The sequence below is a fragment of the Colius striatus genome, chromosome 4, assembly GCF_028858725.1.
Source record: "Colius striatus isolate bColStr4 chromosome 4, bColStr4.1.hap1, whole genome shotgun sequence".
NCBI lineage: Eukaryota > Metazoa > Chordata > Aves > Coliiformes > Coliidae > Colius > Colius striatus.
In genome coordinates, this window is record NC_084762.1 from 73,101,911 (window position 1) to 73,128,102 (window position 26,192).

The 26,192-nt window shown below is 41.9% G+C and overlaps 2 protein-coding genes across 3 annotated transcripts in view; both read left to right on the plus strand.

The window, feature by feature from the left end:
* DPY19L4 (dpy-19 like 4) overlaps window positions 1-15,690 on the plus strand; it is a 33,813-nt gene extending 18,123 nt beyond the window's left edge. For both annotated transcript variants that reach the window (XM_061995516.1, XM_061995515.1), the window contains exons 14-19: window positions 285-405; window positions 1,864-1,920; window positions 4,289-4,371; window positions 6,103-6,235; window positions 7,203-7,361; window positions 9,894-15,690. In XM_061995516.1, the coding sequence (XP_061851500.1) occupies window positions 285-405; window positions 1,864-1,920; window positions 4,289-4,371; window positions 6,103-6,235; window positions 7,203-7,361; window positions 9,894-10,058 (718 nt within the window). In that variant the 3' untranslated portion in view covers window positions 10,059-15,690. The remainder of the gene's footprint in view (window positions 1-284; window positions 406-1,863; window positions 1,921-4,288; window positions 4,372-6,102; window positions 6,236-7,202; window positions 7,362-9,893) is intronic.
* A 7,045-nt stretch (window positions 15,691-22,735) lies between these two features.
* LOC133625375 (protocadherin-16-like) lies at window positions 22,736-23,803 on the plus strand. The gene has a single exon (XM_061995888.1). It carries the CDS (start codon window positions 22,736-22,738, stop codon window positions 23,801-23,803), a length of 1,068 nt encoding a protein of 355 aa, XP_061851872.1.
* Window positions 23,804-26,192: the final 2,389 nt, after the last annotated feature.

Below are 26,192 nucleotides of genomic sequence, written 5' to 3' on the forward strand. Positions count from 1 at the left end.
TTTACTGGTCTCTCTGTTTTTCTTTCATCCTCCCCTGAACTCTGAAGGATGTTGCCATCTTTTACCTTGGAACTTGCTCCTACACCTTGCAGCAGATAATCAGGTGCCTGCTCTTCTGCTAGAGATTTCCTTGGTTTACCCTTCAGTGCCATCAGATTTGATCTCAGTTTGCTTAAACATCCAGCCTGTGTCTGTCACATGAAAAAAATCTGAATGTATTTATAAATAGCTCGAATACAGGGGCATGCACAGAGTCCCAACTGAGTTTTTGCTATGTTTTCCAGAATTAAGTATCTATGGACACCTTATGTTTGTATGCTTGCTGCATTTGGTGTGTGTTCTCCTGAACTATGGATGACGCTTTTCAAGTGGCTTCGACTGAAAGCTGTGCACCCAATATTGCTGGTGAGTTGTTGCCAATGTCTTGGGAATTAGAGCTAGCAAGCATATAACTTTTCAAACAACAATGACCTAAGACTTGTAGAAGAACCTGTTAAAAGAATATATAGTTCTGTGAGCAGTGGATCTATCATAGTCTGCTTTTTCTGTACTTTTCATTCTTAATATTGTGCTTTCTCATGTCCTCTGGTACCTGGTTATCAAGTTGTGTTCACACTGCAGCCTTTCCTCATAGGAAGCAGATCTGTCTTCATCTCTGTCTTTCACTCATCTGTTTAATTTCTTTCAACAAATCTTTGAGACCTAAAGCTCTGTCATATTTAGTTAGGATTGACCAAGAGAGTCATGCACATTTTAGGAGGCATGCAGGAGAAAAAGTACAGGCAAGCATCAATTTTGGCCTTGTTTCACTAGGCAATGAGGCTAAAAATGTGGTTGTTAACTGTATTTAATTGCTAAAGTAAATCTGCTTCATAAGAAATAGTAAGTGGACTTAGTTTGCATAAGATTTATTCACATGTGGCCATTATACATAAGTGATGTGTTTGAAAATGAGCTTGTGCCACAGTGCAAATAACTCCCCTGCTTCCAACCCTTGCTTTATTGTTAATATGCTGAGAGCTGATTTATGCATTTTTTATGCATTTGTTTTACTAATAAAATAAGAATGAGATATTACTTAATATTGAAGCTTGTAGAAATGACCATTTTATACTAAACCAGAGATTCACTCTGTCACTTGTGAAAATGCCATACCCAGTTACATCAGAAACATTGACCGTGTTCTTCCAATCAGGAGTAACAATGTGCTCATATACAAGATAAACACATTCTCTTATATACCTCAAGCTTTCTGCTGTATAGACTTGCTTTTTTACTATTAACACAGTAGATGTGTTAATAGCTCATTAATAAGAGAATGCCTTTTGTGCGTTCCTTACCAAATGTTTTCTGTACCATACAAGCTACTTTCTCTTTTTTGCAAAGCAAAAATTCTATCAGCTAGAAGATGTTGTGTTGAAAAATGGGTTTCTGGGTCTTACATATCAATATTGTTCATCTGAAAAAAAGCATCAAGAGGGCCAGAGGTTTCAAATGCTTTTTCATACCTTTTTTTTTCTCTCACTCAGATTACCTCATGATGTTTTTATGTGAGGTGTTTACTTTTCTTCTGTTCCCTACATCACCTGCACATTGCATCATTGCTATTTAAGTAGTAACTAATGAGCTGTAGTATTGATGGTAAAGCTATTGTGGGTCAAATAAGTTCTTTCGTGCTAAATTAGGCAAATAATTCTTTATGGAGAGTTTTTTCCTGGTAGAAACCTGCAAAATTTCACCTATTGTCACTCTGAGGTTTTAGACATGATTATAGCCTACCATATAAGCAGAATCAAGAAATTGTCCAAGGTTGGGGAACAGAGAACAGTGCATAACCCATTTCTTTTAACATTTATTTCCTAGGCTCTTATTCTGAGTATGGCTGTTCCCACAATAATTGGATTCAGCTTGTGGAAAGAAGTAAGAACAGTACCTATGTGATTTTTGTTTTGCATGTAGGCACAATATAAGTAAAAATGATGAGCAGATACAATGAAATATACTTGGTGAAATGAAATATGTAAGATGAAATAAATGCTGTCATCCACTGAAAATGTTTTGGTTTTAAACAACTTTTAAACTGTTTGCATTTTTCAGTATATTTGTCAGTTTAATTTGTTAATGATCATTTATTGTAATTAAGAAGTATTTAAATGAAGACTGTATTATGTTCAGCTGTTATGCTTTGGATATATAGACTGACTAAACAAAGGAAATACTGCCAAATAAAAATGAGGGATATTGATAACTGTTGCCCCAGTCTTGATTTTAGTGAGAGGGAGTGAGGTTAGATGGAAGTAACATTATGAGAGGCCATACAAATCAATCTGTTTGAAAAGCTCACCTTAAATTATAATGGAGTTACATCCTTCGTGCAGAGCACTGTGTAGAGGTATGTATATATTACAATACAGGGAAGAAAAGCTACAGATTTTTCCATGTTTAAAATAAGTACTTAGTTCTTTATTGCAAGGCACAGACAGACTGGTTGGAAGAGTATTTGGAAATTATTTTTTGAACATCTGTAAGTGCAAAAATATGGAAAATATAAAATGTAACCCTCTGCTATGCTGATGTAGCTTCAAAAGAGTCTGCGTAGTTTAATAATAATTCAAATAGAAAAATTAATCTTGCTCAACAGTGTTTTAACAGGTTTTGTAACATCTGACTTAGAGTGCAACCAAAATTTTTATTATAAGTGGATTCTTTTACTTGTTTTCTCTGGAGCAGTGGATATGCTCCTGAAAAAAAGATACAATTACTCAAAAGAGTTATGAAATGTGTTACGGTAGAGGAAACTAGTTTAGTTGACCAAATAATTCTTTTCCAGATTATTTTTTAATAAAAGCAGTGTGGGAGGTTGGACTCTAGGGGGCTTCATCCATTGTAGATCCAGCTTTTACTTTTAAGTAGTGGTAAAGGGTTTGCTCTCCAGGTTCATAACTCATCCCTGAGCTTGGAAGCTTTGATTAATAGTAATGGACAGTGCAAATGCCTTTTGGGCTCTTAGTCTGTTACTGTGGCTATAAGTGGCTGAGTGTGTAGCTCAGCATCTTTCTGCTTCGCTGCCTTCTGACTCTGTCATAGTGCTTCATCTAACTAGGTTTTTCCAAGGGATCTGGCTTCTGAGTGAAGCTGGTTCTCCTTGGGGTGGCAGCAGCGGTTCCTCTTGCTGTCTGTTGTTCTGGGGACAGTGCAGTTATCCACATACAGCAATGCTTCAACTTTCATTCTTGATAGGAAGATATGGCAGCTGTTCTTGTGCAACCCCAATGTGTCTGGTGTAGGCTGCTATCACTTAACAGCTGAATTGCCTGGGTAATGGGGGTGAAAACTCCTCAGTTAAAAGCAGGTTCCCGCTTCCAACTGTCTATCCACTATCACTATTCCAAAGAAAGTTGTCCCTTTAGTCTGGCATAACCTGTACACTTTTCCCTTTTCAAACAGAGCTGGCCTCCAGTAGCTTTAACTTGGCATTTACAACAGCATGAACATGCTCCAGTCCCTCAAGACCAGCCAGTTTCTGGCCATGCCTTTTTCAGATAAATGCTCAAAATGGCTGATGGACTGACAAAATCTCTTGTCTTAACAAAAGATCTGTTGTTTCTTCACTTCAAACCTGACAGGATAGGGAAGCCATGGTGCAGGTTTGCAATATGGGCTGATCTGAGGGAGTTGGCATTCTGACTTCCCAGAATCCCTCCTTTTCCCAAAATGTTTTTCAAGAGCATACACTGAGATATCTTCATACAATACGGTGATCGAAGTAAAAGTCAGACAAAACTCCAGGGCAGACGACTCACATAATGCTCTTCTAGGAAATTTCTGCTCTCCTGTCTCACTTGCATAGCACCTTTCCATCAAGTCACAACAGTTCAGCCTCTCCTGTTAAAGAAGGTTTACCGTGACTGATTTAACATCTTCTTGGTTCTGTGCCTTTATTTATATGCATTTTCATATGAAAACCTGAACTACAGTATTGAAGCATTTAAAGCCAGTTAAAGTTGATGAATGTTGTTGCCACATAGCTTTTTTATTTGAGTTTTCTTTTTATTATTATAAGTTCTCAAATAAAATAGAGATGAGGACTTGTGTTTAACATACTTCGGGAGTCTGCTGCCCCTAGATAAGTATAAACTGTGTTTTGCAAAGTATTCAAACAAAAATAGCAATCAGGAGGGAGAACTCAGATGAAACTCATTTTTGCTGTATTACTTATGGCCTTAATGTAATGAGATGCTGTGTGGAATTTTTAAACTTTAAATGACCAAAAATATGTTTCCATCAGTTTTTCCCTAGGATAATGACAGAGCTTTCAGAACTACAAGAATTCTATGATCCTGATACAGTAGAACTTATGACGTGGATAAAGTAAGTATAAAGTCCTGCATTTCTGTTTTACTGCTTTATGTCACAGCGTTTTTATCTCAGACTTCTCTAGAGCTACCTCTGTTCATCTGAGTTTACCCTGAGTAAGTCAGTCCATGATGTACAAGTTTGTTACTATTCCCATGGAAATAATCAGGAATTTATCATTGATTACAAGAGGAAAAGGTCCTGAAACACAAAGCTAATCATGTTTAATATCATTACTAGGCTTAATTTCCAAGCCGGACATCTTAACACTTATTTCTTCGCGTGCTGACTTCTTGTTAGAGGGTTTGTGTTGACACTGTAGTGCCGGTAGGGGACAGAAACAGTGATGTTTTTGTGTACATGTGCCAGTAGAATGACGTGCCTGAATGTGGGGATTTAGAGACTTCAGTCAAGATACATGCACCGTAATATGTACAATTCAAACTTCCCTTTTGACCAGAAGGCTGAAAAGGTTCTTATCTGTCTGGCTTGGCAGGCCATAGCAAATACTAAGCTATGTTATGTGGTTGAGACTGAGCCATATACATAGCTGGTATTGCATCAAGTTATTTCACATGTATATTTTTCCTCTCACCACAAGTTTCAGAACTGGATTCTGGCCTCGTTCAATCTAATTTTGAACTATGTCATTAGGAACTGCACTTCTGTGAAAATTAGATCCCCTGTGTTCAGAAAACTTACCTTTTACTGTATGATTTTAGAATATTATTTTCAGTATTTATGTAGTCTTTAACGTCAACCTGTTCATCTTCAGAAAAGACAAGGCTGGTAATGATGGTGTTCCAGCCAATTTCTTCTTTCTATTAGTAGTAGTGTATGTTGTTTGTCACTGCTGTAGCTCTTCAAGGCAGCAAGTGGAACAATGCCAAGTACCTAAATGGCTTTTACGTTAGTCTGCATATATTACACTTCAAGTACATAATTAATCATGGTGAATTGCTTTGAGATTCACTCAGCTAAGAGCAATTTCACTACCTTTATTTGTAGCAGCTGTTAATATTTTTAATGAAAATAAAGATTTTTTTTCCCCAAGGATATTCTTAGATATCCATATTGGAATTTAATTGCATGTCATTATTACAGTATTTTTTCTTAACATTTTCTCTCTGATAATATGAATTTGGTTTGAATTTTCTCTGCAGGAAAAGTTGTTCAAAGTCTGTAATAAAGTGTGACAGTTCACTGTTTTCTTTCAGTAATGCAGGAATACGAATACGCAAAAGATGAAACTGAACCCAGAAACATAATCACTGTAGACATTATTCTGTATCATGACACTATTTACACGCAATGATGAAATACATGCTCCTAGAAATCAAATTAAAATAATCACAAATCTTTTCCTTATGACATAACACGATGTTGTTTCTCCTTATGTCTACCCTCCTCCCAAGCTTGTTTTGCCACAAGTCAGCAAGCATTCAGCAGAGCAATAGTTTGATCCATTCCAGGACCGCTCTGGATGGTGGTCTGTGGATTTCAAGGAGGGGAGGAGAAGAGCCACCAGCCCTTACCCGAGCATGAGGCCTTTGTTCCAAACACCATATTGCTGCAGGTCTGAGATTTTCCTGGCAAGGAAACTACTGCCACTGAAGTATTAACACTACTGATATCTTCATGTACTCCAATTCACTCAAAAGATTCACACAGTGTATAGAACTGAAAATGTTGCTTTGAGAGATGCATCCTGTACTCAGCTGTGTGATGTTGATGTTGCTTTTGCAGACGACAGGCTCCTGTGGCTGCTGTGTTTGCAGGCAGCCCACAGTTAATGGGCGTGATCCGGCTCTGTACTGGATGGATGGTGTCGAGCTTGCCTTTGTATAATGATGATGATCTTCTAAAAAGAAATGAAAATGTAAGTATCAAATTCCATAAAACTGTGTTTGTTTTGAGTGATTTATAGACTGTTCCATCACATAAGACCAAAGAGCCTGATTGAGATGTGTGGGAGTACTGTAAATGTTAATGTTCCCAGGAAGATGACCATATAACGTTCCTCATGGCACACACATTTGCAGGGCTCTTTTGTGCTGCCCAGGCCAGCTGGCAATGCAAATTATATGTTTGGTGCCACATGTGAGTGACATTCCAAAGTGTTTGTGGCCTAAGGTGAGAAAAGAGCATGATGTCTTGTAAAGAAAGATAACAACACAAGGCCGATACATAATCTATAAGCTCATGAACAGGGTTCCTTACTCAGCAATATGACCGTGTTGAGTTTTAGGCTGGCTGTCATTTCTGAATGATTGTAAGCAGTCATTATTCTGAATGTTTGTCAGGGAAAGTCACAAAGCAGAAGAGATTTGCCCAGCGGCTGCCTAACAAATCAAAATTGTTTTTGTACATTAATTCTCAGTCTCTGTTTGAACACTGCATGACAAGAGTAGGGAAACCAAAATCTCTAGCAAGATACCTCCCTTAGAAAGCATCTCACAGGAACAGTCTCCCTCTTGGCCCAAATGTAATGAAAGAAAAAAAAAAATCAAATATATTAGCAGAAAGGAGAACGTAGGAGTCCAGGAAACAGGGAAGGAAGTGTCAATTGGATTATCTGACCTTCACTCTGCACAGAAACAAACATAAAAAACATTATTTCTGAAGACTTTACGGGTTGCTTGAAGTATATAAGATGAGAACTTGCCATCAGCAGAGACAAATACTTCTTACTAAGCAGGCCATTACCTCACCTGTTTTGGAGATTTCAAAACCCAACATTTTATATGTGTGTACACATGGTTTGTTGCTGCAGATAAGCTACTCCCCCCAGTATTTACTTTATCACTGAATTTTGCATTGCGTGAATATGTTTTCTTAATTTGTAGATTTATCAGATCTATTCAAAGAGGTCAGCAGAGGATATTTATAAGATTCTCACATCTTACAAAGCCAATTTTCTGGTGATTGAAGATTCGATTTGCAATGAAGTGGGACCTGTAAGAGGATGTAGAGTTAAAGATCTGTTGGATATTGCTAATGGTCATGTAAGTAAAAGTAAGAAAAAAAGAATGTTTGAATGCGTAAAGAATTGATTTTAAAAGAAATCTTCCTATAATGCTGATCTTATTTTTCTAATTGTAATTGACATGTAGACAAAGTCTCAAAAATTTGAGAAGTGATCAATTAAGTCTTGGTTTGCCTGTTTCTCACACACCTGCAATCTAACCCTGTAGTGCCCTAATTCCCCCTAATTAATGAGTTATCTACCTGTGCTGCTTTTCTTCCAATCTCTAAATACAATTTAACTATATGTAAATATTTAAGACTGTAATACCTGAAGAGGTTATTACAAAAGCAGTAAGGCCCTGCCACAGAGAGTATTCTTTACTAGCTTTAGAGATGAAATTTTAAAATGGATGAACACAGTTCTAAAACTCTGCCTGGTATGAGGACCAGCTTGCCATTCGAGTCGGTACAGCCTGGTTGGTGATGATGAGATTCAGTCTTGCTCTCCATCTGTGTTAGGTATTTGATAAGCTCTACTTTTGATGATACACATTTCAAAAGAACTTGTAATGCAAGCATTTAATTTCTTTAATTGTTTTCATTTGGAGGAGTAATTATGGGGTGATATGTTTTGAGGGGATTGCTCTTTAATTTCCCCAGGAATGTATAGTTGCAGATTTCCCAGCCAGTTTATCCATAGAGGATATTATCTCTGTTCTTCTATTAACTTCCTTACTAGTGCTGAAATGTATCTTTTTTCTTTATTTGCCTTGCTGCTAAAATGATGTATGCCGTGATTATTCTGTCATGTAACCAATATACTGTACCATAACTGTGTGAATAACCTCCACATTGATAATCAGCACGTGTTATCTCTTAGTTTCTTCTCAGATCCGTTTTTGCATAAATAAGTTCGTCCTGTTCCCTCTTCATACTCGGGATGTCAGCTGGAACAATTAACCTCAATTTCAGAATTCCGTTCACCCATACTTTTCCATGCTTCTTGCACACTTCTGTCTCATACCTAGTCCTGATCTTATCCCAACTTCAGCAGCACAGTTTTACTGTCAGATATTTAAGGTTTTGTTTGATTAATTTATCAGAAAGTGTTTCTTTTTGCTTTAACTCTGAACACATAGTTATTCAGCAGTTCATCCTAAGGAGCATTTCTCAGTACTTTTCAGAGTACCAGTTACCTGTGGTGATAGCTTCAATCAAAGGAGGGTAAAAATCATCAGCAGTCAGTACCCAGTGCAAGGAGCATGTCTTTGATAAATGCCACACACAATGCTGTCAGTACACAAAACCAGTCATTTACTATTTTTACGTCATTAGAATTGACAAAGTTACAAGCATTATTCTAGTCATAGTGGGGTGATTAAGAAGCAGAAAAGCAGGTTCACAATGAGAGTTTTAGTTAAAATCTGCTTTGCTGAATGTTTGTAATCTAAATCTGTAACAAAACAACCAGTGTGTACATTTAAATGTAGACAACTGAATGATGTTTATTTTTAGAAGGTTGGTTGGCTAGTAATGAACATCACTTACGCTTCCATTTTGTGTCTGGGTCCATAGTGGGTTGAATGCTAAAAATGATAGTTGTAGAAAAATATTGTAATGACCAACAGGAGTAAAGTATTTTTCAGAAAGTGGACATAGTTTGTTCCTGAAAGTTAATATAGCGTGTCTTCTCTGTAGCATCTGTAACTGGAGACTGCAGCACTTACTTATTCCCAGCGTGAGACAGTCGACAGGCTGTTATGCTGCTGCCAGGTCTATGGATGTGTTTTCCAAGTTGCTATGTTTAAGAATACAAGTATTGCTTTCTAGCTTGGACTATATCCTATAGTTTCAGTCTGATATCTTGTTTCTGACTCAGGCTGAGAGCATACAATTATTGATAGGGTGAGACAGATGCTTTCCAGCAGTCTGTTGCTGAATAAATGTAGCTCCGGAGAAGTATCTTTGTGTTTGGCAGCCACCGGTAGATTTTCCTCCGTGAACTTGTCCTGCCACCTTTTTTAAAATCCATTTAAATTTGTGCCATCAGAAGGAGTACTGAAGGGATTTCCTCAAGAATATCAGATAATAGATGCTAACACACACAAGCAATTTGCTTCCCAGTCAGTCTGTTGGAATTTGTAGGGTGCTAGGTTGGTGTCCTTTCAGTCTTTTGTAGGCATAGCAAACTTGCTTGGCCTAGAAAAGGTCATTGAGAAGGTCCTTCCCTACAGAGCGGGGTTATGCTGTGTGCAAGTCAGGTTTGAAGGACTGTGTAAATGGGATGCGTGGATAATTTCGACTGCTGTTGCTCTTGATTGCATGAATAAAGTACCCTGGTTTTAATGTCTACTCTTCTGGAAAAGGTATTAATTCACAAAGGCCATTTTACATGGTTAAACAAATTATAAGGGAATATGTTTTCAGCTTATTGGAATCCTACAGTATGGGAATTAAATGTGTGTTGTAAATGAAATTTACAGAGTACAGATGTAAATTAAACATACAGGATTAGGTTCTGTAATCACCTATCTTCAGTATTTTAATTAGATCTTCTTCTTTTCTGACAGGTGGTTTGTGAGGAAGGTGACAGCTACACCTACTCAAAGTATGGACGATTTTGTCATGAAATCAAGATGAACTATTCTCCATATGTGAATTATTTTACTCGAGTATACTGGAATAGATCCTACTTTGTATATAGAATCAACACTGTGATATCCTTCCAGTCCTGAAAAGTCACGCAGGCTTCTTTCTGAGGATTAATTGTGAATGAAATTCAGTTGGAAAAGCTACTTTTGATCAAGGAAATTCCTTTTGCAAATACATGTGCACACATGCAGTGTATTGACAACTTTATTTCACCAAACTGGAATTCTTTGAACCGTGACTCAACAGACACGGATACGATACCATCCTTGAAGGGAACGGGAAAATTTGTCAATTTTACAGTCTCTACAAAGTGTGACAGTCTTCCACGTTTTTGCTTTTTTTCCTCCCATTATAAATCACCTTAATCTTCATGCAAATGAGATTTCTAACTTCAGTGTTAGAGAGCTGATGTGGATAGACTTCAGTAAATGCAGAAAAACTATTGAAAGAATTCATTTAAGTCGTATAGCTTTTATTTTCTAGCAAGAAAGCAATTGCTGTCCTGAGTCTTTTCAAGTAAGCGTTGGGTTTTTTTTTTGGTTTATTGTTGTTTTAATTCTTCCTGTCTTCCACTGTAAACATTTCTGTGTTTATCAGACACATGCAAACATCTTAAGTGTAGCTGTAGTGTTTGTGTAAATCAAATGAGAAGATTTTAATTAAACACCACTTCCACAGGTTAAGGCACTGCTCTCTACATTGTTAGAGACGTAAGTGGAAGTGCTCGGACTTAGACCCAGCAGCAGCAGTTGACAAGGTCAGATCTTCATTTTGGAAAGAGATTTTCATTGGGATTTTTCCACACTTTTAATGTGGGGAGTGAGGGTGAGGTGCGTGCATCTGCCTGTCATAGCAGCCATCAGAATGGGCCAGTACACAACAGTATGCCATGCTTGTTTTTGACAGGTGTAGCAGGACAGCTTGGTTTGTTACTGATACTTGGGCACTTCTGTTTTGCCCCCTCTGCATGTGTGCTGGTGTGTGTGTGTGGTGAGGGGCAAGTGTTAAAGCATTTCATTCAACTTACTATGTGATAGTTATATTAAGATACTACCAAAACTGTAGTTTAAAACACTATAATTGCCGCCATTGATACATAATGGTGCAGTTCTTAGCTATTTTTAGATCAATTATGCAACTACACTGACATCTTTGAAAATTTGGGAAAGTGCTCTGCAATCTTGCTTCCCTCTAAAATTTGTCTTCCTTATATGACTCCCTTTGTCTCTACGACTATTTTTCTTATCAAATTATCTGTTCATCCTGTTTCTCACTGGCTGATACACTTTCAAGAGAATGAATGATGCTTTAATTCCAACTCTGGACCTAATCCCGGTGTTGTGAGTGGAAAATCCAATAGAAGTTAATCATAGTATCATCACAGAATCATAGAATGGCAGGTGTTGGAAGAGATCTTTAGAGATCATCTAGTCCAACCCCCCTGCAGAAGCAGGTCCACCTAGATCAGGTCACGTAGGAACATGTCCAGGCAGGTTTTGAAGACCTCCAAGGAAGGAAACTCCACAACCCCTCTGGGCAGCCTGTGCCAGGGCTCCCTCACCCTCACAGTGAAATAGTTTTTTCTTATATTTTCTTATGGAACTTTTTGTGTTCCAGCTTCATCCCATTACCCCTTGTCCCGTTAATGATAACTTTGCTTACATAGGTGTAGTTGGACAAAAAGCCAGGATGTATGTTTTGGAAGAGATTATTCACTCATTAGTTGTTACCTGCAGTAATGGGTATGTGTAACACCTGGCCCAGAGACCAGTCTATCAGGCATGTGGGAATGATTCTTTGGAGGCCAGATGCCTTTTAAGGAAGGATCTGACTTAGTAGTGTGAACTTTGAACTGAAAAATCTACAAACTGTTTTGCAGATGAGAGCTGCAGAATGATCCTGACCACGCTTGTCGATTACCTACCAGTTCAGAGGTTTTTAACTCTGACGTTATTGGGAGCTGCAGCGTGTGTTGGTGTATATGCATGAATCTTACCTGCTGTACACTGATCAGTTTGCTTACTTTAACAGTGCTGAGATGTTTTTAAAACTGGTTATCACTGTTGGAGTGATTTCAAAGAAAAAAAGCTTTTACTGTTGCAAAAGTCAACATGTCAGTAATCTTTTGGGGTTTTTAACTTTCAGTTATATTTTTAGGCCTATTGGTCTTGACAAGGTGTTAAATTATGCATTTAATTCAAAACCAATGTTCAGATAAATCCATAGAATGTACTGGATGTGATCATTGTGAGAAACATCAGTATAACTGAGTTACAAGTTAAAAGCAAATATCCTTTCTGGGGATATAGTCGTCATGTTGAGGGTAGTATGTTTGTGTGTCTCTGGCCAAATGCCATCTGCATTTGTTTATTGTTTAGAGTTCTTATACAATTTAAGTTTGTCTGAATCACTCTCAAGGAATTACATGTCTATGTCAGTCATTTATTCACCTGAAGTTAATCATTCATGAATATCACTTCATAACAGCAATAAGGCATTCCAGGTAGCAGACTTCAGGGTTACAACTGCACTTGGATGGGTGAAGTCGCACAGCTCACGGCTCCGTGCCTTAGACTGCCATGCCAAGATGCAATATTTAACTGTCTTCAACCGCCTGTTGTGTTTTACTGCAGTGCTGCCTGTATGTGTCACTACACAGAATGTAGCTTGAGTACTTACATGTAGAACATGCATGTTAAGAAACAACATCCATACATTTGAGGAAAACTGTCTGTAGCATGTTGGCCTTTACACATGTTTAAACAAACATGTTGAAGTTTCTTTGAACTGTGATATAGTTGTTACTATTGGTTTTGTCATAGTTTTTAAGATCTATTCTTGATACTTCAATTGATTCTGCTTTAGAAGAATCATTTACGATTTTTACCTTGCTTTTTATATTAGAGAAAATTGTATTGCAGCAGCATTGGCACAGCAGCCTTAAAGTAACAGAAGGAGCCTTTTACATGGGAGAAACATTGCTGTTGTTCCAGTAAAAAAGCATCATTTTAAAATGGGTGAGTGGAAGAGTCATATCTTACAGAGAAAATTGTGGGCTTCGATTTCTTATCCAGCTATGGATTAGCAAAAATATTGTCTATTCTAATCTCCACCTTCTGTGAAAGACAAACAGTAAGTTTCATGGTACCACTCAGAAGGACAACAGGGCTTAATTACATCAGACTTGTACACACCACCCAAGCTTGGTTTTCAACCAGGTTGTGGGTTTTAACTCCGTGAAAGGACTGGGGGAATATCTTTCAAATTTTGATCTGCTTTGCTGTAGATGTTGCAATTCAGTTGAAACATGTGCCTTGCAACTTTTATGAAACAAACAAAAGACTCAATTTGTGTTTCTTTTTATGATTTTTTTAAACCCTCTTGTCCCTCTGATTTCTGGAGCTTCCCTTGTGTCTTAATGCCCCAACCTCTGAGGGTACGTGGTGCAGCTGGGATGTATGCCAGCCATCTAACAGCTGTTCCCTGGGAGGAGTGAGAATTTCCCTAGCAATTTCTGTTGCTGTTTTGCTGACCTCCTTCACATTTCCAGTTTCTTATACACTCAATCTTTGTAAATGCAAAAAAATTACCTTGAGAGATGAGTACAGTGTTTTCAGGCACTCATCTGTTGCCATTAGATTATGGGTTAAAGTTTAATCAAACCACAGCTAAACCGACATGTACAGTTTTGTCTTAATCTCAGAAAAAAAGCTCTCACTTCCTGAATTACTGCATACTTGAACTCAGCTGATAGGTTTCCCAGGAGATGTTTGAGACTTAAGGCATTTCAGAACATAAGCTTCTATTCATAAATACTGGTTTTATTTCTTCCAGAGTAAAGGGAAATACAATTTAATACCTTTTCCATTGGTAGAGTAAGGAGGAGATACCCAGAAGTGGGAGAGCCAAAAAGTTTAACAGGCATGGAAAAGTCTTCAAACTATTTGCTCTCGTGGAATCACTGTTTACTGAAAGGTAGAAGGTTAGTGACCCAATGTTGTTCACACCACTTTATTTTTTCTAAGTCATCTACAAACGTCCAAATCTTGTGAACCTTAGTCAGCTTTCCCATGCAATTCACAGGGACAGGAGCTGTAAGGCTGAGATTTAGGGAATGAAGCACTTCTTAATGACTGCTATTAAATTCACATAACCTGTCCGTTTACCAAAAATCCAAGGGCGGAAAGCATGGGCTGTTGGTGTGAACACGTGGGCTTGCATGTTGTGTTTGCATTTGGAGATGGCCGGTTTACTGTTGCATTTTGGAGGTGTAATGAGCAACTTCTGTTATTGCTGACGGTGGTTGAGTCTATAAATCTCCCAAATGTTGATGGGCAGGTAGACTGTGGAGTGTTGGAGATGAAAGAAAAGCTGAGTTTATTCCAACACAAGCAATATTTCAGGTGAAATAATACCTCAAAGCAAATCTGTGTAACCTTGCCTTTAGTACTCTTTTTCAAACCTAGCTTTAGGGGGAAAAAAGAGGGGGAAAAAAAAAAAAGGGGGTGAGAATTCTAAAACACGGTGGGTGTTATTTTAGTAATCATTTCTGCTTCATTGTACAGCTTAAAGAAAATGTCACTGTTACGTTGCTGCACTCTTACTATGCCAAATGCAGAGCTAGTGATGCCTAAAGGTCTTCTGAATTGTTGAGTACCTCAATGAGATGTTTACTTGTGGAATTAATCTGGCATTGTTTTTTATTTCAGCACAGTTAAATGTATGTACTTCTGCCTTTCAAGTGATGTTTAAGGTTTCCTATTTATTTGATGGAGAGGAGGTGATTGTTTAATGCCTTTCAAAGTTTCAAACTTTGTAACTTCAGTAACGCAGAAGAATTACTGATGGTGCTTTCCTTGTTAACAGTGACGTTTAGCAGTAGTGTGTATGGCATATGGACATATCTATGTGCAGTTATTTAATAACCAGTCTAAGGAATCCAATTCCTATTATCCTGTTTGTTGTCTTGGACTCTTTTTTATCAAAATAATGTATACATAGTAAATATTTTTCTCTTGTGACAAACTCTTTTTTTTCTGTGAAAAAAACCCTGAAATTGTAATAAAAGGCAAGTGCAGGAGGTATGGATTGTTTGAGACAAACCATTCTGTGCTTTCTTTTGAGAAGTCTGACACCCTTTCACAAACAAACACGTAGTTCAGAATGAGTTAACCTCCTCCCTCCATGGCAGCAATAGAATTATTTTGTCTTCTGTTATATTATTTGCATATGCAATTTTCAGTCAAAGGAAGACTGTACAGAGTAGCTCAAATAGCTTCACAGGGCTGCAAAAACACTCTTGCAACTCTGGGGTGCTAGCAGCTGCATCCATATCTCATGCTGACTGTCAATCCCTGTTGAGACATCCTGGTACAAGGAGGAGTGGCAGAATATGAGGTGCTTCATATGGAGCTCTGACTGTTTATCCAAAGACTGCTTCCTACAGCAAGTATGTCACATGGAAATAAATTGCTATGCAACTGGAAATGCTTAGTGATGATATTTTTTAAATCAACTAATGTATTATCTGTCTTGAATTTTTACAGATCATGATAACATATATCGGAGCCTTCTGTCATTTGATAAGATACTCTTAATCTGGCATTAAGTGTGATTGAGTGAAATCTTTGACTGCAGACTACTTTGTAATAATTTACCATGTAATGATACGAAAACCTTGAGATTATTCTAATTAAATTCTGAAGATGGTATAAATACCCTATGAAGTGCCTCTCCAAAAATCAATCATATAGCACCTAAAAATGATCTATTTACCTCTTTAACTTATAATCATTCCAAATTCAAACATTCATCAGATTGCTTGTTTTCAGAGCTGTCGGGAACTGCGCTTGTGTTGAAGTATCCAAGCTTATCCATGAATTCTTCAAGCACCCAGACTTTGTGGTTCCTTAGCTGAAAAGGGAATGGAGGTTCCTGGTACCACATGTTGGTGTTTGAGTACTCCTCCATGTCTTCGACCAAAACTAAGACCATGGTTAGCAGCTGTGGAATACTGGGACCCAGACTAGCATACTTCAGTTCCTGTATGCTTTCACATTGCTTAGGAAATGAATGCAATAGATATTTTTTAACAGTGATGAGTTGCATCTCACTGTGACTTAAATTGCATAGAATATAAAAACATAAAGCAATATGAGTAATGCTGAGCTATTGGGTAGGTTATAACACCAGCAGTAGATACATTTGCCTTCAGAATTTTTAGCAGCTTTAACTGGTCATAGAAAGATTGAAACCATGTTAGAACTGGCTGGTTTTTTTGCACTGTTGTAGTAAATAGCAGCAGACTCTCTAAGATGAGGATGAGTATAAAATAATGCCCTAAACCATTCTCCCTTCTGAAGAAAGTCAACAAAAGACATGCAGGAATGCAGCCACCTTTGTGTTCCTGTGTTATGTTACACTATCTCTGAGGCCCTGAGGGCAGAAGCTCTGGTCTCCTCAGAGTCACTGCTGGATGCTGAAAAGACCACCTGTGGTTCCCTTGGTTGATGCAACTTCAGCTCTGGACAATAATACAAAATCACTGAAGCAGAAGTGATTGACCTGTTTATGCAATTTAAAAGCTGTGGGGAAAGTTGGCTGGGGGCTGCTGCTCGGAGACTAACTGGGCATCACTTGGTTGGTGGTGAGCAGTTGGTTTTCATTTGTATCACACGTCTGTCTTGGGTTTTCTTTCTCTTTTCATTACCTTTTTATTATTTTTTAAATTTTATTTCAGTTATTACACTGTTCTTGCCTCAGCCCACAAGATATTTTTTACCCTCCAATTATCCCTATGCTACTAGAGAGGGAGTGAGCAGCTGAGTGGTGTTTAGCTGCCAGCTGGGGTCAAACCATGGTAGTCCTTGGTGCCCAAACAGGGGCTCGAAGATACTAAGAGGTTGACTAGAATGTATTAAAAGGGAATTATAACTGTCAGCAGTTGTGGATCATGATATCGACTCATCTGTTCTTGATACAAGTTTATCTGATCTGCACTGTGCTCTTTATTTTGCTGTACCTTTCCAGGATTGGTGTTGGTGCTTGCAGTTTGCTGTGCTCTCTAGTGATTAGTGACTTGTTACTACAATGCTGACCTTGAGCTTAATCTGGTACTTTAGCTCTGTAGTGAAGTCATTTCTGTACTTTGGGTACCATCTCATGGAGACAATTAACATTTATACTTCTTCCTCTGAGAGGATTTTTGTGCAGGAGCTACAGAATGGCACCTTTGCCACCTGCTGTGATGTTTTCTCTCTCATTACAATAACTTCTTCGTATCTCCAGCATCCTTGGGTAGTTAAAATACTTTATTGGTATTTCTTAGAGAGGTTGCTTTGGTTTTGTCTAAGGTTAACAAGCAATTTAGGAATGTGACCTAAGAGAGTATGGTCATGGGTGGCACAGCATGTGGGAGAATATGGGCTGGTAGCTGAGAATTTCTCACCTCCAGTAGGTCTGGAACTTCATTCCTGAACAGCTACAGGATCCTGCTGAAGTGATAAGAATGTTTGAAAGAAAAATGCCATGGCTGTTGCAGAGAGGCACAGCTTGCTGTACTGTGTTGGGTCCCAGACACTATCTACCAAACACTGGTCGATATTATGCAGCACCCTCGGGGGGAAGAGAGGGAAAACAGACTCTGTGGCTAAACCAGATGCTACATCAGCTGCCCCTGTAACTAAAAACAAACAATGGAAGCAGAAGTCAGCTCATTTGGTAAGGGAGGAAGAATCTTCTCCTAAGAGAGACCAGGAGAAAGAAACAAAAGAGGCGGTCTGTTCTGCAACAGCAGTCACAAGAACAGGAGGAAGAAGAGACTGAAATCATAAATGAGGCAGAAACCACCCCATTCCTATCCCTAAGTATATCAATGGCACCATTTCGTGGGGCAGGACAGCAGAGGAAGCGTTTGAGGAGGGAAGGGGAATAATACAGATTGTCTTGAAAGCTGGCATTGCTATAAAACTTCACATCAAGGGATCTTACACAGGAAAATCAGATTTTAGTAATAAAATGGATGTCATCATATCCCAGTGGTCAATAAAATAACAGCTATGTCTCCACCAACTCATAAAAAAGAAACACAAGCTTTCTTAGGTGTCATGTGTTTCTGGAGAATGCATCTTCCAGATTATAGTCTGATCTCTATCCAGTGATATGAAAGAATGTCTTTAAGCAGGACCCTGAGCAACGAGAAGCCTTTAAACAAATTACATGGGAGATAGATCATTCAGTACCCCTTGGGCCAGCTCAGGAGGAGTAAGATGTAAAACGTGTGCTACCTGGAGCCTCTGGCAGAAAGTGCCTGGAGAAAGTCAAGGTCAACCTCTAGGGCTTTGGAGCTGGGGATATAGGAGATCTGAAGCCCATTACACTCCAAATAAAAAAGAAATATTAGCAGCTTATGAAGGAATTTGAGACACTGCAGAAGTAGTTGGTAGTGAAGCACAGCTCCTTTTGGCACCTCGATTGCCAGTGCTGGGACAGATGTTCAGAGAGCTTGTCCTCTCTACACATCTGATGGTATGTGGAGTAAATGGGCTGCACTGATCACGTAGTCAGCTTCAAGAGGAAACCCTGGCCACCCAGGAATCCTGGAAGTGATCATGGACTGGCCAGAGCAGTGACATTTCAGGATGTTGCCAGAGGAGGTGACTCATGCTTAAGAGGCCTCTCCGCATGATAAATTGACAGAAAATGAAAAGCAGAATGCCCTGTTTACAAATAGTTTCTGTTGTGTTGTGGGAAAACATTGAAGGTGGAAAGCTGTTGTGTAGAGTCCTACAGGATGAGTCTCAGAAACTGCTGAAGAACAAGGTGAATCAAGTCTGTTTGCAGAGATGAAAGCCATCCAGCTGGCTTTAGATACTGCTGAATGAGAACAATGGCCAGAGCTCTGAGTCTATACTGACTGATGAGTGGTGGCAAATGCACTGTGAGGGTGGCTACAGCAATCAAAACAGACCAACTGGCAGTGCAGAGCTAAACTCACCTGGGCTACTGAATTATGGTAAGATATTGCTGCCTGGGCAGAGAATCTGGTTGTAAAAGTACATAGACTCATAGAATAGTAGGGTTGGAAGGGACCTTTAGAGATCATCTAGACCAACCCCCCTGCAGAAGCAGGTTCACCTAGATCAGGTCACATAGGAACATGTCCAGGTGCCCAGGAGTCAGGCCACTGAAGAACATTGAAACAATGAGCAGGTGGATCAGGCTGCTAAGGTTGAAGTGACTCGGGTGGATCTGGACTGGCAACATAAGGGTGAATTGTTTATAGCTCTGTGGGGCCCATGACACATCAAGATATCTAGGAAGGGATGCAGCCTATAAGATAGGCTCAGGACTGAGGGGTGTACTTTATTGATGTCACTGTACAGGAAAAGGGATATAATGGATTAACCCCAGCTGGCAACTATGCACCACACAGCTGGTCTTTCATGCCCTCCCAGTAGGATGAAGGGAAGAGAACTGAAAGTGCACAAGAGAAAACTTGTGGGTTGAGATAAGAACAGCTTAATAATTGAAATAAATTAATAATAGTAATAATAACAAGCAATTGAAAATAACAGCAGCCAAAAAAAGTATACATAAAACCCATGAAAAACAAGTGATACAAATGAAAACCAGTCGCTCACCACCAACCAACCAATGCCCAAACAGTCCCCAAGCAGCAGGCCCCAGCCAACTTTCTCCCCAGCTTTATACGCTGAGCATGATGTCCAATGGTGTGGAGTATCTCTCGGGTCAGTTGGGGTCAGCTCTCCCATCTGTGTCCCCTCCCAAGTCTTTGTGCACCCCCAGCCCACTCGCTGGTGCAGTGGGGTGAGAAGCAGAAAAGGCCTTGACTCCGTGTAAGCACTGCTCAGCAGAAACTAAAACCTTCCCTACATTGTTTCCACAGCTCCATACTAGCTACCATGAAGAAAACTGACTCTATCCCAACCAAAAGCAGCACACAGAGCCAAGAGCCATCTCACCATCCATACTCAGGTCATGTCTTGCAACACTGTTATCAGTCTCCCTGTGGTTTCTGCTTCAGTTTCACAGGAAGAGTCAAGTTCCTTTGGAAAATACAGAAAGAGGTGTATTTTCTTGGCAGTGTCCTAAGAAAATGAGGTTACTCTAGAATGGTCAGTCTTATAGCAGCCAATATATACTTTAGGTACGTATACATATCTAATACAGCTTTTGAGAACTGCTTACCCTTCCTTAAACTGTTTAGCTGCCTGTTGATGAGCACGTACAGTCAACTGTGAGCAATGGAAATTTCTTTTCCCGTTTTTCCAAGTGGTTACCAGGACCACTATCCCCCACTGAACCTGAAGAGACTCAAACACAAGCCTATGCTTTGACTTTCCCAAAACTCATCAGCTGAACTAGACCTCCCTCCTTACCTCACAATTCCAGAAGAAAAATGGTTTTCCTTGAAAAGACTGATCAATACTTTCCTATTTCCAACAAAATGCAGTTTGGTCCTTTTTGGTATAGTTTGGAAGAGCACCCAAACAACCCATTATAAATGATTTTGACCATTTCAAAACAGGTATTTAGCGCACATAGAACTGCCTGACACCAGTAAGAGCAATATTCCAGCCATGCCTGTCTGGGATGCAGTCACGTAATTTTAGAGCTGCTTATCACAGCTGAACACACCACGAGTGTGTTTGCATGTCTTTACATTGTAGGACAGCATTTGTGTCCACAAATATATATATATATATATATATTTGGTTTGTCATAGGACAGGTTTTGTGCAGTTGGATGTTGACAATAACACAGCTGTTATACCCAGTGGAAAGGTTGTTGCTGGTTCTGCTCTATAAAAAAGTGCCCTAAATCCTGTCCATGGGAGCGATGTGCAGCAGAAGCCTAAATTTACACCACCAAAATGATGTGTCAATGAATGTATTAACAACGCATGGGCCCACAGGCATGAGGGAGTACTGTAAGTAAAATCCAGCTTGTATCTTGACAGGCTGCAGACACAAGTGTATGTTTCTAAATGCGTGAATGTAAGAGAATAGAACAGGTAATACATCTTGTAACATAGGCTAAAACTGGCCACTCTAATTTAATTTGCTTGTTGAGACTTGGTGTAAGGCCAGTAGGAGACAGAACATTTCAGAAGAGGGTGTGTTGCGCTGTTTCTCATTACTAATCTAAACTTGACCTAAATGGAACATTTGTTCGGGTAGTCTGGCTGGCTCATTAAGTGTCAGCGACTGTGCTGGGGGTGCACAAAGAGCAAAGGTACCCTCAAAGCTTGTTGTAGCACGTTAGCCATGGATGGATGGATGGTTACTTTCCCATTTCTGGTAAGCCACTCCTTAAAAATGTTTGGGTTTACTTCTTGCCTTCCCAGTCTGAGATCTCACATTGTGCCAGTTTTTAGAAATGATCATCCCTTCACCTCACTAGAGTAAAAATAAAGGCTGGTGGCTTGTAATAACATGATGTGATCTCCCAGTGATCACCTCTCCTTAAAACTGGTAATTCCCCGGGTGCAGAGGAGCAGATCTAGCAGCTGGTTGCCACCTTTGACCACTGCCTGTAATATTTGACCAAAGCTGATTGACATGGTTTCTGGCTTTCTCGAGCAAAGCTTCACTTCCAGCTTAGTTATGTCATCACTGAAGTTACAGCACAGCTGGCAACAAAGACCTCTGCCTTCCTAACAGTCTTCTAGTAAAAGTAGCAAACCTGTGTTCAAAACAGCACGAGGGATCATTTCTAAAGGACAAATATTAACACAGTTTGACCATCTGGATACAGAGACTCAACGAAAGGCTATTCCTGAGCTGTTACCATCACTATGCAAAGGGAGATACTGTTGTTCTTGTTTATTTAGCTGGGATGGAAGATGCTCCTGGAACTCATGCTTGGATGAGAAAGTAAATAATGTTTGGTTTAACAAGCAGTGAGGAGCTGTTGGCATTGGAGTGGTCTAGCCTGGATTCATGCTTCTGTTGATCATGGTATCACCGGTGCAACGATTCCCATGCCCAGAGTGGTTTGTGCATGTGTAGCTGGACTGATGCGTTTGCTGGCCTGACTCAGATGGGCCATTTCAGAACTGTTCTCAAGAACTGCACACACTCTTTTCCCAAAAACATTTAGCCCAAAGACTGAAATTTGAAATGAGATCATTGGTGCTATTGTTCATGCTGTATGCTGAGGTACGTTTTGCTCCCTTCTGCCAAAACTGCATCTTCCCTGAAGGAGCAGCAACTTGTATATGCCCTCCTGAGAGGCACCACTTCTAAAACAGGCCCAGCTTACATCAGAAAAATAGGTCTGCTTGGTCGCAACTAAATTTCAACGACCTAAGTACCCCAAGGCCCCTTCTCTTTCACGCAATAGTGTTTCTTCCACCGTTTCTTTTACTAGTTGCTCTTTCAGCGTGGCTGCTGCTTTTCATACCGTCCAGGAAAGCAGGAGGCTGCCCATTTCTCTCTCTCAGTCTGCCCCAGGAAGCACTGCTCCCCCTCCGAGCACAGTGGCAGGGGTCGCCTGGCCGCCTTACACGCGGGCTTTGCGAGGGGCGCCCAGGCAGCAAGCTCCGGAATTGGGAATGACAGGGTTTCTGCCAGCCCTCCTGCGCACTTTGCCACAGGCAGGGCTCTCCCACCCGTGCGGGGTGGGCTCGCACCGCCCCCGCCCACGGCTGCGAGGGGGCGGGCGGGGTGCGTGCGGCGGCCGTGCGGGTGCTGGGAGCGCGGCAGTTGGCGGCTTGGCGCGGGCTCCGCTTGGCGGCATGGGCTGGGCGCGACGGGGCGGCCGCGGGCGCCTGCGGCTCCCGCTGCTGCCGGTGCCGCTGCTGCTGGTGCCGCTGCTGCTGCTCGGCGAGGCGGCGGGGCTGGGGCGCGGCGGCGCTCCCCGCCCGCTCCGCTTCTCCGGTCAAGTGCCTGAGAACAGCCCGGCGGGGACGTGGGTGCGGGGCTTGCGTGTGCCGCTGCGGAGGCTGCTTGGTCCCCGGGAGCCCCCCGGGGAGTGGGCGCTGGAGGGCGACGGAGCGTCCCGCTTCTCCCTCCAGCGGCGGCCGGGCAGCGGCCGGGGGCTGCTGCTGCTACGCACGGCCGAGCGCTTGGACCGGGAGGCGCAGCCCGAGTACGGGCTCCGGCTGCGGCGGCGGGTGGGCCGGTCCGCCCGGGAGGCTCTGTTGCGCGTCCAGGTCCTGGACCGTAACGACCACCGTCCCCGCCTGCCACCGGCGCGGCCGCTGGAGGTGGACGAGCTGGCCCCGCTGGGCACGGAGGTGGCCCGGCTCCGCGCCTCGGACGGCGACGAGGGCGCCAACGCGCGCCTGACCTACCGGCCCTGGCCGCCGGGCGCCGGCAGCTGCCGGCTCTTCGTCGTGCCCCGCAGCGGGCAGGTGCTGGCCGTGGGCTCGCTGCTGGGGCTGCGCCGGCTGCGTCTTTGCGTCGCGGCTCACGACCACGGCCGTCCGCGACCGCTGCGCAGCCCCCCGCGCTGCCTGCGCCTGGCCGTGCGCGGCCGGCGGGCGGTGGGCGGCAGCGGGGCGCGGCGGCGGACGCGGTCGCTGCCGCCGGCGCCCGAACGGCCGTCGGAGCCCGGGGCCCGGCGTTACACGGCCCGCCTGCCTCCCGGTGCGCGAGTGGGAGACACCGTCTTCACCGTGCCGCTGAGCCGCGACCAGGCGGCGGGCGGCTGGTTCGAGCTGGCGGCTCCCGGTGCCACCCCCGTGGGGGTCGACAGGGCGTCGGGGCGGCTGTACCTCCGGCGGGAGCTGCGGGCGGGAGGCCGCGCGGAAGTGCTGGTCAAGGTGCACCGCGGCGGAGGACGAGGTAGGCGGCTGCGATGAGCCTGGACGGGCGGTGGGGCCGGGGCGCGTTCCTGCGCGCCGCTGCCGCGCGTGGGGATGGAGAGGAGTCGCCCCGAGGGCAGGGCGCTGGGCATTTGTCAGCCGAGGGGCTGCGGCCGCGGGAGTGCCGCCACCGTGGGGTATGAGGAGCCATGGGCGGCGGCGGCGGGAGCTGCCCCGCGGGCTTGGTTTAGTGGCGTGGGCGTATGCTGGCTCTTCTCGGGTACCGAGAGAAGCTTTCAGCTCTTGCTTTTGAAGGAAGAGATGAAACGTACGGATAACGGTGATTTTCTTTTTGGGAGACAGTCTGTCACGGCAGGTTCGCATCTGTCGGACCGGAGGGGTCTACTCCTGGGTTAACAAGCAGTTAAAGGGGGGAGCATATCATAACAACGAACTTGTCTTGGAGGTGGGGGGGAAGTTACCAGAGACCCTCTTCTGCTCACTGTGATGCTCCGTGACGGTGGAAGGGAGGGGGGCCATTGCCCTGCGTGTGCGCTTGCAGACCTGCAGCTCGCTGTGCCTGGAGATCTGCCGCTGTTGGCTGAACCGCACCGACGTGATGCTGCACAGTCAGCGGCAGCAGTGGCAGAAAAAAAGCCGTTTCAAAATAGATATCAATGAGCTTAAGAGAAGCAAAAAAATTAAATGGTCTTCATCGGGAATCCCAGGAGTTGGTGTAGAGAACTAAATGGAGACATTATACTGCTGTGTAGGTCCTCTTTATATCAACAGCGTATTGCCTGCATATGGTTCTCCTAATAACACAGCCAAGAGCTAGACTTGTTAAACTTCTTAAACTGTGTTGAGCCTGAGGTGTATTATGGCTATGAGAGCTGTCCTTTCCATGTTACTTTCTTCCTATTCAGAGTAAGTTTTGTAGTGTGTAAGTGCAGCTCAGGTCTCTGATAATGTTACTAGTTATCATTTGCTTGGGGGTTGTTTGTAAGTTTGTTTTTCTTAGATGTTTACAGCTGCATTGTAGAGGGAATTTTTACTGTTTTCTATAAGTGGTTTTTACAGCCTAATGCTTGGGAGCTGTGAACCGTAGAGCTGGGATTAAAACAAAAGTCTTGCAGCATGCTGGGGACTGTGGTCTTTACCATTGTGAACTGTGTGCAGTTGGAGAATCCCAGAGCTGCCTGCCTGAGAAACTTATTCTTGCAGGAATGGGCTGTGTTGTGTAAGTGAGAAACATATGATAAAAACACTGCACAGTATTTCCAGATACTGACTTCAGACAAATCACCCAAGATTAAAAGTAGAAATTCTAATTCAAGCTAAAGATGGAGTTGGAAACATGTTGCTTGACTGTCTTGTTTATAACAAAAGCAAATAACCTTTGGATCAGTGTTGTACAAATGACTAATCATGTTGTCCTCTCCAATCTGTTGCTGTACAGTATGTTTTACCACTGTCTGTGCACTGGTAATGTATTGACAAGAGATGAGCCTCAGGGAGAAAGGAATTCAATGATCAAGTGGGACAAGGTCATTTAGTCACTCCTTTAAGCTACTTTGAAAACCAAAACCATCTCATAACTTTGTACCATTACAAACTTGTGATGTTTTCCTGGCTGCTTGTTTTACAAGAAGATGATGAAAAGGTGGGAGGCTTTGAGTGTCAGGTTTTTATCTGAAGAAACCTGATGAACTGTCTAAAGCCAAGCAGAATTAACTTTGATCTTCTCCTCATGCCTCTTACTAACTATCATTAATAGTGGGTCACTTAGTAATCAATATTATGGAACATGTGCCCAACTTTTAATCCTCTCATTAACTGAAAACTAAAACTATTGGGCCATTATTAATTGCCATCTCTTATGTAAAAGTCGTGAATGAAAGTAGGTGTTTCACGGGTGCTGCTCCTCCAGTGAAGTGTGTGTCTTGGGTTTGTTAGGGTTTTTTTAGGAAAAGCAAAGACTTTGTTTTGTCACTATAATAAAAAAGATGATAAAGGAAGTGAGATAGTAACTTGGAGCACTCTTTTTTTGCAACAGTAGTCCTAGAAAGGCAAGGTATTCATGTACAGAGATGAAATACTGAAATAAACTCAAAGCAGCAATATGTGTGGGGCTGTTGCCTGTTCTGTGGGGACAGTGTAGCTGGCACTGTGAAAATACAGTTCTTCTCCCACTGAATATATACCTGGTACATGGACTGGTCATCACACAGTTTCTGTGGATTCTCTCAGTTACCTGAACAGAGCAGTTAGCATCTTCTTTAGGGATTTGTAAAATTGCCTCCTGTCTCTTAAAGTCTTGCCCTTCTGGGCTCTTCATGGCCATAGTTGCGGGATTAGGATCTGGAGTTCAGACAAGACTCTTATACAAAGATACGAGCTACAAACCTGCTGTTTCCTCATCCAGATTTTCTTTTGGGATATTGAA

Bases quoted from the DNA above. Each gene is read 5' to 3' on its own strand.
- LOC133625375 (XM_061995888.1), top strand. From the start codon at position 22,736: ATGGGCTGGGCGCGACGGGGCGGCCGCGGGCGCCTGCGGCTCCCGCTG.